General features: G+C 38.4%; 1 protein-coding gene across 9 annotated transcripts in view; it reads right to left on the bottom strand.

Moving 5' to 3' along the window:
- wdfy4 (WDFY family member 4) overlaps positions 1–13,772 on the bottom strand; it is a 148,922-nt gene that overhangs the window by 25,151 nt on the left and 109,999 nt on the right. For 8 of the 9 annotated variants that reach the window (XM_057848417.1, XM_057848419.1, XM_057848424.1 and 5 more), the window contains 6 exons: positions 11,189–11,231; positions 10,596–10,715; positions 8,459–8,582; positions 8,261–8,370; positions 3,325–3,475; positions 2,989–3,080 (listed from right to left, as the gene is read on the bottom strand). In XM_057848417.1, the coding sequence (XP_057704400.1) occupies positions 2,989–3,080; positions 3,325–3,475; positions 8,261–8,370; positions 8,459–8,582; positions 10,596–10,715; positions 11,189–11,231 (640 nt within the window). Of the gene's footprint in view, positions 1–2,988; positions 3,081–3,324; positions 3,476–8,260; positions 8,371–8,458; positions 8,583–10,595; positions 10,716–11,188; positions 11,232–13,772 lie in introns of those variants that run through there. The other variant, XR_009064644.1, reaches the window with a different exon arrangement.

Genomic DNA, 13,772 nt, shown 5'->3' on the forward strand with positions numbered 1-13,772 from the left:
GCCTCTCCATTTAGGTTTTTTCAACGTAGAGGGATGAAATTCGGAGAGTCGATACCTTGTACAAAACTGCTCCAAAAAGTCTCTTGCATGCATATTCCAAACCCAACAGGAAATCGGGTATTTTGGATTGAATGTGAAATTTTTATCGATTTACAGTGTGCACATTTTACACCTTGGCACCTAGGGAATTAGTTTGATCATTCTCAAAATTGGCGAGACTGTTCATGAGGCATATGAAATCTTAAGTTATCAAAATGGTGTGTTTTCATTCACGGGCCTGACCTGGGCGGGGTGCCAAAGTCGGCCATTTTTTCGGCAAAATGACAAATTCAGTAAATGACTAATAGTTCCTTCACACAACGTTCCATCTTTTTCATATCTGGCATGTATGTGCGACATCCCACCCTTAACACGAGTGCATTGAAATATTACCCATTAGGCCTAGCGCCCCCTAGTGAGAACAGGAAATGCCTTTTTTTACGAGACAGGTTCCTCCTCCAAGGAAAAAAAATCTGTTGACCTCAAACCTGCATAAGGGAAGGCTTAAGACCTGTCTTCAGGTGCCTGATGAAAAATATTGAAGTTTCGTTGAAGCGGAGGGGTCCAAACAGGAAAGTGAAAATGACTGTCAACAATTTTTCTCTCCAAAAACTTTGAACAGTCATAACTCGGCAGATATACAACATATCTGCGCCAAACTTCCCGTGCTTGTTGAGAGTCATACCCTGAAGGGCCTTGTAGAGATCATTTGCATCAACCCTACAGCGCCAACTAGTGGCAATAGAAAGTCACTCGTTTTTCCAATACATGTCCAGTTCTTTTCAGGTTGGTCATTGTAATTTGAAGACCTATTGTAATACTTATTTACAGCCCATGTCCACGTGTCTCTGTCTGTTGCCGTGACGACCCTTTATTCGCCATTTAAAGGAAATATTTTTTTTCAAAGACTCAGGCAGCTTATATAGCCACAATATTTGGCACACTTCGTCGAATTGGCCCAGTTAGAAGATTAATTTTGGTTTTGAATAAGGGCTTGGCTGCACAGCTCAGTAGTGGCTCCTTTTTTGTAGTACTCTCTCCAATAGGGGTTTTTATCTCTTGGGTGTGGGAATGTAAATAGGCGACTTTCGAGCATGTTATGTTCTAATGAGATGATTAGAGAGGAGCATCTGCCAACACCCTGACCTGCACACAGTCCGAGTTGCGTGACGTCCGAGTTGCGCTAGATTGCGAGGGCCCGTTCAGTCCTGCTTGCAGGCCTAGTTTTTGTTATTCCCTGACTAAGAAATATTTTTAGTTGTATTTAATTTATTTAGACAGACAATTATGAGTGGTATTAAGACAAATGTTTTTTGTTTTGTTTTGTTTTTTTTTTGCATTCCTGGATACTTAAGAGATAATTAACAAGTTTGTATTTCTTGTGTATGTTAATATAATTTGTGTTCAAATAATGCAATTTAAATTTCCTAATAACATCCAGACTTTTATTCTGGAAGTTTTTCTTTAGTAGCTTTTGAAAACAAAGGTTTGAATCAAACGGTTTATCACCTGAACCAATACATATGCACCGCAAAAACCCACCTCCTTAATACTGAAAGAAAAGAAGAAAAAATTAAGTTCCCTTGTTTTCAGTGTAAATCTACAAGAAATTTACGAAATTATCTGCCAGTGTTTCAAGTAAATTTTACTCAGATTTTTTAATAGCTAGCTGAAAATAAGCTTAACAGACTGATTTTAAACAAAAGGTTTGTATATTTGATAAAAGAAAAAAAACTTGTTTGTCATAAATGTTCTTAATTCAAAAATACAACAAGCTAACAATAGCACCAACATATTCATAGTTAGTGTAGGCGTTTAATGTATTTGTTGTTGTTTGTGCTACCGTCTCTCTCCTTCTTTTCTTCTGTTCCCCCAAAACCCATCCTGTTCGCTGCTTTCTCCTAATAAACAAGGTACGTTGAATGATCACAATGGGAGTATGTCATAGTCCCATGTGATACATTAAAACTGCTTAGTCCAATCGGACACTCAGATCTCCATTCTCTGTGTCAAGCAGCTGAACAGGACAGGTTAAAGAAAAAAAAGAAAAGAAAAAAATGTTCTTAATTCAAGAATAGCTATCGTTCAAAACATTATTTGAAAGCATTTTTTTTCGTGATTTAGGAGAAAAAATGACCGACTTTTAGATGTGTAGTCTTAATAAGAGCAAATGGTAATATTCACTAAAAGTGGAAGAATCTGACGCATTAATCTGTTAACAAGCCTTTAAAACTCAAAACAAGATCATTCGACTAGATTTTTTTTTTTTAATTATCAGATTACGATGTTATACTGTAAATTTGCAGTGTGAAAGTTAGTATAGGGTCAATACAGATTCATTTTGCATCAATCATCAAGCCTATCAATTAATTAGGTTCTTATTGGAGAGAAATGCAGCCCTGACCGCCGTTCACCCAGTCTGTTTAGTCTTATTAATGTCCCATCCCCAACAAAATGTGTACATGCAGGTTATGCTGTTATATCGTCCCTACCAACAATGAGACCAAACGTACGTTCTTAGCTCTCTTACACTCTCACCCCGAGTTAGGGTTTAGATTTTTTTTTTAAATGCCTCCCTGTTCAAAATATTTCTTCCCCCAGAAAATTGAGATTTTAAGCTTTCCAAGGATGTAACACACATGCATATAGGACAATTTTGAAATTGGCCAATGGGGACTCAGAGCGGAACTTCAAGTCACCTGAGTGTTTTCCGCCATATACAGTACATATATACTGTATATAACTTAAATTTATTGCTGACACTGTGTTTCAGGGTCATCAATATGCTTTGTCCCCCTCCCACAAAAGTCAAACTCTGCCTATGATTAAATCATTAGGTTTAAGTCTGTTTAAGTCCAGTTATACTAAGCATCAATAGGTGTTATGGGTAAAGTCCTCATAAATTACTTAAACAGCTGTGTCCAAAAGTGAGGGAATGAGGTCACTGACCTCACGCTGGATTCTAATGAACTCCTGAGGGTCATCTTTGGCCCATGCCGGCAGCTCCACGTCTCCAAGAGCATTTCCATCCTCCATGCAGCCTGTAGAGAAGGTGAAGAGGGAAAACAGCATGTTAACAATAATAGAGCTATATTACAGATATGGTATATTAACCTATTTGTGAAAATTTATCAATGCAAAGATCACACACTTGTGAAGTAAACACATTATAGTTCAAAGTGATAAAACCGACTACAGTAGTAACCAAATTGTCACAGTCTATCACAGTTATGATTTGTGTAGTGTCATTTCATGAATCAAGAGGATCCGATTTTGGAGCCTGACCCAGCAGCAAGTGGTTGGAATTCAGCAGGAAGTCTGGTAGGTAGAAAAACTCCGGAATCAGCTCTCTGACATCACTCATGTTATCTCGAGAGGCTGACTCCCATTCCTTGTTTACACTATAAAACATCCGCTCCGGGATATCAAATCCTCCCTTTGAGAAGCAAAGACAAAAAGTGAAAAATTGATGTAATGTTACTTTATTACAGAAGTCAGAGAAGTGAACCACGCTGAGGACAAAGGAAGCTTTTCATCCATCCATAAATTTCTATAATCTGAGATCAAAATCTCATGAGAGGGAATGTAATTTAGAATAAAACAATCATTGAAATGAATGAAAATAGCTTAAATATTGATAAAACTGGTTACAGAGATGAATCCAGTTATGGATATTACAACACGGCTGTTGTTCGCCTCAGTAGACAAAAAGGCACAGTAATTCACCAGACTAACATCTTTATTACTTTATTCTGACTATCAAATATGCATGCCTTTTCATTATCATCAATTTGGACGCTGTATTGGAAATTTGCGAATTCGATGGCTATCTGTATGGGATGGTTTTAGACGCCTCCTGCAATTATTTGCATATATATTGAAATCACAATCTGTTTCCAAACCCCGAAAAAAAAAAACGAGATTACATGCCACGGGATCGTTCTAACTGAATTTTTTATTTGTCGATTTCATTATTCAAAATGCCCCCCCCCCCCCCCCCCCCCCATGATGCCTCTTGCATGCGTGTGAGCTGTAGACTTTGTGTGTAGAAGTCAGGTTGTACTGATCAATTTGTAGCTATCATTAGATAGACACATACATAGATAGTAAAAATCATTTTTATTGATGGTAGCTTTGCATGTAATACAAAAGCTACCATCTAAAATATTCCTGCTTTTTTTCAATGGCGGCGTCTTTGGGGCGCCACCAAGCCAAAACCGTTTGACCCACTGACCCGTTCATACACTAAAATGACCAGAATTCTCATGCGACACACAGTGTCTTTTATCTGACACCCCAAAAATGACCGTTCACCCAAAAACTTTATTTTTTTTTTTAAGTGAACACAAAACGTTACTTGTCCTACAATTCTTGTCCAAATCACATCATTGACACATCAAAGAATTCAGGACACTAAGGGCCACAAAAGTTGAATGCATTTTTTGCCAAAAATGTACGGTTCCACTAAAATTTGTCAAAAACACACCCATTCATTTCGAATGGGCCAAATTTCCCATTCATTTCCAATAGCCAAAATTCATTTTTTTATGGCACAAAAACTTCCATTCACTCCTATTGATTTCCAACGCAAGCGACTCCCCCAATAGCAGGCAACTGCTAATAAATGGCATGAAAAAGAAGTGTTGTCATTATTGCTTTTAATAGACCAATTTAATTTGCAATATAAACATATCACATTGAACAAAATGGACTCCAAATTTAATACTGAAAACGGTTTTGATACATATCTGGCCTAGACTGGGTAATGTGTGCCATTCCCGGGCCATACAATGATGTCGTGTCTGCTACTTTGGACCAGTTCTGGCCCAAATCTGGTTGCTAATCCGGCATGTGACTCCTTACTGAGTTTGGGCCATTGTTCAAAAAGACACTGGAGCAGATCCGTCTTACGAGGTTGGGCCAAAATTTGCAGTACATCTGGCCCATGTCCGCTCCAGTTATATTCTGCTATCTGGGTCAATATAAACAAGAAATTAACCCTAAATGCACTAAAATCAGCAGGAAGTGACCACAAAATGACCCCAAATCATAAGGACGTGACCCCATTATGCCCCTAAGTCAAAAGGAGGTGATGCAATATCAAATGAAAGTGACCTGATATACCAACCATCACCGCAAAACTACCATCGTAATTTCTCCAGAAATTGCATTTTCTAATGTTTTTGAATGGCGTTTCTTCGGCGCGCCGCACAGCCCAAACTGTTTGACCGACCGTCACCATTCAAATATCAAAATGACCATCATTTTTGTGCGAAAAGTTTTTTTTTTTTTTTTAGGGCTGTCAAAATTATCGCGTTAACGGACAGTAATTATTTTTTTATATTAATCACGTTAAAATATTTGACGCATTTAACGCACATGCCCTGCTCAAACAGATTAAAATGACAGCATAGTGTCATGTCCATTTGTTACCTGTGTTTTTTGGTGTTTTGTTGCCCTCTGCTGGCGCTTGGGTGTGACTGATTTTATGGGTTTCAGCACGATGAGCATTGAGTAATTATTGACATCAACAATGGCTAGCTACCAGTTTAGTTTTTGTTTGAAAATTTTACAAATTTTATTAAAAGAAAAACATTAAGAGGGGTTTTAAAATAAAAATTCTATAACTTTTACTAACATTTATCTTTTAAGAACTACAAGTCTTTCTATCCATGGATCGCTTTAACAGAATGTTAACAATGTTAATGCCATCTTGTTGATTTATTGTTATAATAAACAAATACAGTACTTATGTACCGTAGGTTGAATGTATATATCCGTCTTGTGTCTTATCTTTCCATTCCAAAAATAATTTACAAAAAAATATGGTATATTTTATAGATGGTTTGAATTGCGATTAATTACGATTAATTAATTTTTAAGCTGTGATTAACTCGTTTAAAAATTTTAATTGTTTGACAGCCCTAATGTTTTTTAAACGCTACTTTAAACGCTACTTGCCCCATAATTTTTGACCTCATCAAATTTACACATGAAAACTTCCAGGACAGTAAGGTGCATAAAATTTGCATACAGAATTTTGCAAACACTTACAGTTCCCCCAAATTTCATTTCTAACGGGATGCCATTGACAGCCATGTACGTCCAAATTTCCCATTAATTTTCAGTTGCAGTAAAACCTGTGTGGTTGTGATTTTTTTTTACCAAAAACTTACCATGACAGCCCATTGACATTACACTCACACCCATGGAAGTTTATGCCATTGACAGCTATGCAACAGGATGTGTCCCCGAAATGTCACAATATCAACAAGTGACCTGATATCAACAGGACGTGTCCCCAAATCAACAGGAAGTAATCTGATATCAACAGGACGTGTCACCAAAATGTCCCCAAATCAATAGGAAGTGACATTACATCGACAAGACTTGTCCCCGAAATGTCCCCAAATCCACAAGAAGTGACCTGATATCAACAGGACGTGTCCCCAGATCAACAGGATGTGACTTGATATCAACAGGACGTGTCACCAAAATGTCCCCAAATCAATAGGAAGTGACATTATATCGACAAGACGTGTCCCCGAAATGTCCCCAAATCAACAGGATGTAACCTTATATCAACAGGATGTGTCCCCGAAATGTCCCCAAATCAACAGGAAGTGACCTGATATCAGCAGGAAATGTCCCCGAAATGTCCTCAAATCAACAACAAGTGACGTGGTATCAACAGGACGTGTCGCCAAAATGTCTCCAAATCAACAGCAAGTGACATTATTTCAACAAGACCTGTCCCCGAAATGTCCCCAAATCAACAGGAAGTGACCTGATATCAACAGGACGTGTCCCCAAAGCAACAGGAAGTAATATGATATCAACAGGACGTGTCACCAAAATGTCCCCAAATTAATAGGAAGTGACATTACATCGACAAGACTTGTCCACGAAATGTCCCCAAATCCACAAGAAGTGACCTAATATCAACAGTATGTGTCCCCAAATTAGGGGTGCACGATATTCATTTTTTGAAACCGATATCGATAACTTCCTGCTCCTCAAGGCCGATACCGATATGATGACCGATAATATATATATAATATTTCAATGTATATTCACCTGAGTTTTTGAACACCTGTAGGTCAAAAATACTAGTGGTTGATTCAGCATAGATTTGCCTTGACCGAACCAGAATTTTCATGATGACATGAACATTATTATAATGAACAAAACAAAGACAGTAACAAAACTTTGCATACTAGAAAATCAGGAGTGGAAACAAACGCACACATCACAATCCGACACCATGCCAAAAATATTATTAATAGGGCCGATAACATATAATGTTATCGGATTTATTGGGATGACGTCATAATTCCTATTATCGGACCGATAATTATCGTGCACCTCTACCCCTCTACCTCTACCCCAAATCAACAGGAAGTGACCTGATATCAACAGGACGTGTCACCAAAATGTCCCCAAATCAATAGGAAGTGACATTATATCGACAAGACGTGTCCCCGAAATGTCCCCAAATCCACAAGAAGTGACCTAGTATCAACAGGACGTGTGTCCGAAATGTCCCCAAATCAACAGGAAGGGACCTAGTATCATCAGGATGGGTCGCCAAAATGTCCCCAAATCAATAGAAAGTGACATTATATGAACAAGACATGTCCTTCAAATATCCCCAAATCAACAGGAAGTGACCTGATATCAACAGGACGTGTCGCCAAAATGTCCCCAAGTCAATTGGAAGTGACATTATATCGACAAGACGTGTCCTCGAAATGTCCCCAAATCAACAAGAAGTGTCCTAGTATCAACAGGACCTGTCTCCAAAATGTCCCCAAATCAACAGGAAGTGTCCCCGAAATGTCCCCAAATCAACCTGAGATCTGTATCTACCACAGCAAAAACCACAGCAAAGCCCCATTGTAATTTCTCCAGAAATGGCAGTTTTTTAGATTTAAAAATGAATTTCATTTTAAATGTGTATTCATTGCAGCTACCTGATTTGAATTTTAATCCTTCTAATTACTAATAATGAGCCCGTCCATACCTCGAGAAATCTATTCACTTTGCTATGTTTCGGCTCATTTTAATTTCAGAACCTTTTTTAAATTATTATAAATTGAGGTAAATGAATTTAATGAATGATGAACAACTCATTGAATCAAAGATGAAAGTTACCGAATGCTACAATTTTCACATTGAATTGACAGAATTAACTGTGCTTAAAATTTGCATTGTGTATTACCTGCAGCGTCTGAAAGGTTTGAGAAAAAGGCTCAATGCGAACAAGGAAAGAGGCCACAATGATGGCTGAGGAATAGTGGGTACAGTAGTGGCATCGTGCTGACAAACCTCCTAAAAGAATTTAAAAGAAACACAGGGAATGTTGAATGCAACACAGCAAGTGTGAGAAGCATGGGGAAATGGGAAGCTGGAAAGACACCTTCACTCCCACTGTTCTCAACTTCTTCATATCTCTGGATGAACATCTGCTTTCTTTTCTCCGTCTGAGCACCCATTGGCTTTGAAAGATCACGGAATGTTGTTGGATCTGACAAGTCCAGCGCCTGAAAAAATATGCACTTTAAATTAAAAAGCAAGCATGCCATCATACGATCTAAAATACAGTGGTATGAAAAAGTATCTGAACCATTTGGAATTTCTCACATTTCTGCACCATCAAATGTGATCTGATCTTGGTCAAAATCACACAGATGAAAATACAATGTCTGCTTTAACTATAATCACCCAAACATTAATAGGTTTTCATATTTTAATGAGGATAGCATGCAAACATTGACAGAAGGGGGAAAAATAAGTAAGTGAACCCTCTGCCTAAGGAGACTTAAACAGCAATTGAAACCTATTTTTACCAAACTATTTAAGTCAGGTGTGTGCCCAAACACTAATGAGTGGTTTAAAGCTGCCCACTATAAAACACACACCTGGTAAGAAATGTCTTGATGAGAAGCATTGTCTGATTTGTATCATGGCGAAAAAATCAAGGCTTGCTGATTTGTATAAAGCTGGGAAAGGATACAAAACCATCTCTAAAAGTTTGGATGTTCATCAATCGACAGTGGGAGAACTTGTCTACAAATGGAAATGGCACTGTTGCTTCTCCAAGCAGTAGCCGTCCACAAAAGATGATGCCAAAAGTTCAGCGCAGAATACTCAGAGAGGTAAAAAAAGAACCCTATAGTGTCTTCTAAAGACTTACAGAAATTATTGGCACAGTCCAATATCTCCGTGCACACATCAACTATATATAAAACTATGGCCAAGAATGGTGTTCATGGGAGGACTCTGAAAAAAAGCATTGTGGCTAATTTAATGTATGCAAAAAGGCACTTGAACACTCCACAGAAGTTAGCAAAAAAATTTGTGGACTGATGAAACCAAAGTTGATTTGTTTGGGAGTAACACACAAAGTCACGTGTTGAGGAAAAATGGAATAGCTCACAAACATTAACACCGCATCCCCTCCGTGAAGCATGGTGGAGGGAGCATCATGATTTGGGGCTCTTTTGCTGCCTCAGGGCCTGGACAACTTGCAATCATTAAAGGAAGAATGAATTCAAAAGTTTATTAGGATGTTTTTCAGGAAAACCTGAGGCCGTCTGTCAGACAGTTGAAGCTAAAAAGAGGATGGATGCTGCAACAAGACAATGATCCAACACACAGAAGTAAATCAACTTCAGAATAGTTTCAGAAGAACAAAATAGACATCCTGGAGTGGCCAATTCAAAGTCCAGACTTAGACTAAAGACAGCGATTCATCCCAGACATCCCAGAATTGTGACTGAACTGCAGCAGTTTTGTACAGAAGAATGGGCCAAGATTAGTCCTGATCGATGTGCCCGACTGATCTGTTTTTGCTGCCAAAGGGGGGGCACAATTTATTAAATGTGATAGTTCACTTACTTATATTTCCCCCTTTTATCATTGTTTGCATACTATCCTCATTAAAAAATGAAAACCTAAAAATGTTGTGGTGGTTTTAGTCAAAGCAGTTAATGTTTTTCCATCTGTGTGATTTTGACATAAATCAGCTCAGATTTGATGGTGATTTTATGCAGAAATGTGAGAAATTCCAAAAGGTTCAGACACTTTTTCATTTCACTGTACTAATTAATCTGTACAGGAAATGCGGGGGGGATAACCCAATAAATGCTCATAGTATATAATAATAGATATCAATCACTGCATTTTATTTGTATTTGCATTTTGTGTTGCCATTACTTTAAAAGTATGGCAGTGGGGCAGGAAGTGCTAATGCACGGGCGCTTTTATTTCCAATACAAAAACTCCAACACATACCATAGGTGAAATAGAACGCTGTCTTTGTAGAAGCCTAGTTTTCCTACTACACGTAAACTATCCAGCATGCATGTGTACTGCCATTATGCAGCCTTTGTTTGGAGAAAGCACAAGCACAAGCATGAGAAATTTGGCCCGAAACAGCTGTTTTAGGATGGGGGAAATCAAAATAAGATCCTCAGCAACCCCTGCTGTGAGTGACTTCCAGCGCCCCTGAAGTAGGGTGTCTTTAATATGGTTTATTATAAAAAGCATTTTACCTCTGACTTGTAGTCAGCTAGAACCCAGGGGAACACTGGATACTGCATGAGGTCATTGTATGTCCTCCCAGCAAGAGTATTCAAATGCATCAAGTACTCAAAGTTACTTATCTCCCCTTTCTGCATGAAGAAGAAAATGTACACAAAGAAGAACATTTCATCAAGCAAATTCAACTAAGGAAAACGTAGGCATCTATGGAAAATAAAATCACTCTTGACTTGAGGCTTATGGTATGAAAACAGTAATTATGCGGCCAATTTGGAAAGATTGTAAAAGAGGACACGAATACAACCAAACAAGACTTATGTTTCTCTTTTTTTCTGATGATATAGATGCTGCTTATGTATCAGTCTAACTCACAAAGAGGCCTTGATATCAACACATCCAATACCATGGTAAGGCTAGACGTCCAATTCATTTGAACTGGGTGAACTGTATGGGAATGCTGTTCTTCCAGTGCCACTGACAGGGCAAGACTAGGAGGAACATTAGTTCATTCGCCCTGTCCCAGACCAAATGGCTTGGATGTCGAGTGCTGTTAATGGCAGGCGATGAGTCTAAATGAATAGCAAAGAGATCGACAATGTCATACCTGCCATTTCACGAGGGTTGATTTTTCAACTATGGATGTTTTCCTGGTACAAAACAAAACAAATAGCTTGTATTAACACCAGAGCCAAAACATTTCTTACCACAGTTTTGGTATACTCTCTGCCAAGTGAAGGAATCTGACCTTCAAACCAAACTGCCGGAATCGCGCTGGCGCAGCTCTAACGACCCTGGCCGGCGGGACTCCGACATTCTGGCCAGAAAGCCAAACACCGCGCGTTCATCTTAGTCTTAACCCTTTGTATTGACTCCATTTTGAAAGGTTTAAAGAAGGCTCACCGAAAACAAGTTGACAATTTATTCGGGTCGACAGCGATCAAACAGAAAGGCGAAACAGACATAGATTCAGGCGAGGAGGCAAACTCGTTCCAAGGTCACCATATCAGAAGTCAACAAAAAGTTTCCCGAGAAAGAATGACAACGATTAGTTAAACATTCAGTCTTTTGAAGGCTCTCCCGGAGCGGGCTGTGGGCAGGAAGAAGGATGTGTTTAGGATTATGGTCTGTTTGTGGTTTGGACAGGAGGATTCGGGAGTTACTTTTGTCCCGGTGGTGGATTTTGCCACCTCAGCGTCAAAGGGGCTCTTGGAGTCTTGTCAGTCGTGTTATCAGTTGGATATCGGGCGTTTTCCGGTGTTCCTTGTGTTGGAACAGAGCGTCCCGCCATTTGCTCTGGACTGTCCGGGAGAACTGATTGCAAGAGTTGGTGCGTCAATCTTGCTCAATCAGTTGTATGACGCACGCCCTAGGCTTCCGTGATAAGAAGGCGTTGTTTATCTCTTATGCTGTATATTCTGCTTGTTTTCCTTAAACTATGGTATAAGTGCTATTTATTTTATATTGGGTGTGTTAGAGTAATACAGGCAAACGGTAAATACAAGGAACAATACTATTCTCTGATTGATTATATTGTGTTAGAGTAATGCAGTTAGACAGTGCCTACAAGAAAAGGTACTATCTCCTTCACAAGCAACTGGTGCAGAACTGTAAGACAACAAGACGACAAGTGACCCTATGTACATGAGGGATTGAGGACTTTTTTAATATTAGATTTAATTTTTAGATTTTAAATTTATTTATTACAGGCTGAAGACCTGTCAAGTCGAGGCTTATGTTGTTGTAGGTGTTGGGGGCGTGTACGCTTCTTTTTTTCTTAAGCTATTCCCTCGTTATTCATGGCTGGATCAGAAAGAAATTTTGTACCTATAGGCTACAGCACCCCCCGTGACCATCGTGAGTGGCTTGGAAGATCCGTAGATGAATGAATGGATGAATGAATGAATGAATATTCTAGGGATGTATACGTGTAGGTGCCAAGTGCCAGGTTTAGTTGGATGTTCATGTTAGTTGTGAATAATTTATTTTTGAGTCTGTGTGACAAGTGATTTGTTTGTTTGGTTTCGTGGGACGGGCTAGTGACGTCACCAAACCGATTGGGTACATATCTCAAAAATAGCTGGTTACGACATAAAAATGAAAAAAGGTAAAATTATTTTCATAGGGAGAAAGTCATTTTTCAAAATGCTTGCTTCATATAAAGGAAGTTTAGAGTGGTTGTGGTTTTGGTTTTTTTTTGGGGGGGGGGGTTTAAAATTTGCATTGGCTGCAAATAAAAATATATTTTTTAAATGATGTAGAAAATAAATACATTTAATTAATGAATACATGCACAAAATGCACAGTTGAATAAACATTAACAGTAGAAAACATACAGGAAGACACCTTTTCTACTCGAGTTTTACAGGTTAGCAAGTTCACACAGTTTAATGTTATGCTAACTCTAATGCAGGTCGGATTTTCAGTAGCAAAATTAGTGGTGTTTCCCCACCTCCACAGCATTGATGTGTTTTTACATTACTTACAGTGGCTGCTGCTGCTGGCCAAAAAAATCCTCCTAATATCCCTCCTCTTCAAAGGGGGCGGAGGAGGCGGCATATTGACATGTATTTCTGTTGGGATTGTGTGAATGTGGGGGTTCTAGACATCAGCCAATCAAACGTGCGTTTGAGGGGGAAAAAATGGACTGTCACTGCTAAATAGCAAGTGAAAAGGGGTAAACATAATGGAAGTAATGCACTTAATAAGGGTAGGGTCAGTTCTATCCTAAATACACATGGGAAGAATATCTAAATTACATTTATAGCTGAACTCATTGTACAATGCAAATAAGGTTGCTTAAAAGTTGGTTGGGACAATTTGAGCATCCTGAAAAGTTGCTAGTGTTATGTCCCTACCGTCCTTATGCAAACCTACGCCCTTGGTATTGACTGGACTACATTTCCACGGGTTTGCATTATATTATCATTTTTATCATTATTTATTTATTTGTTTATTTATTTATTTATTTAGTTTGCGTTTTTATTGTTTGATCTTTTGTTTTTTTATTGTTCTTTGGATATATACTTTTTTTTTTCTTTTTTTTTTTTTTTTTTATAAAACTGAATTTTTCAATCCAGACGAGGAGGCACACTTTAAATATATTGAACTGATATAGGCACCTTTGAGCGAGTTTCGAGTAAAATTCAAGTATCTCGAGGCAGGACCGAGTTTCCTCTTTTTTGGAAATG

This window comes from Corythoichthys intestinalis, chromosome 10 (genome assembly GCF_030265065.1).
Source record: "Corythoichthys intestinalis isolate RoL2023-P3 chromosome 10, ASM3026506v1, whole genome shotgun sequence".
Lineage (NCBI taxonomy): Eukaryota > Metazoa > Chordata > Actinopteri > Syngnathiformes > Syngnathidae > Corythoichthys > Corythoichthys intestinalis.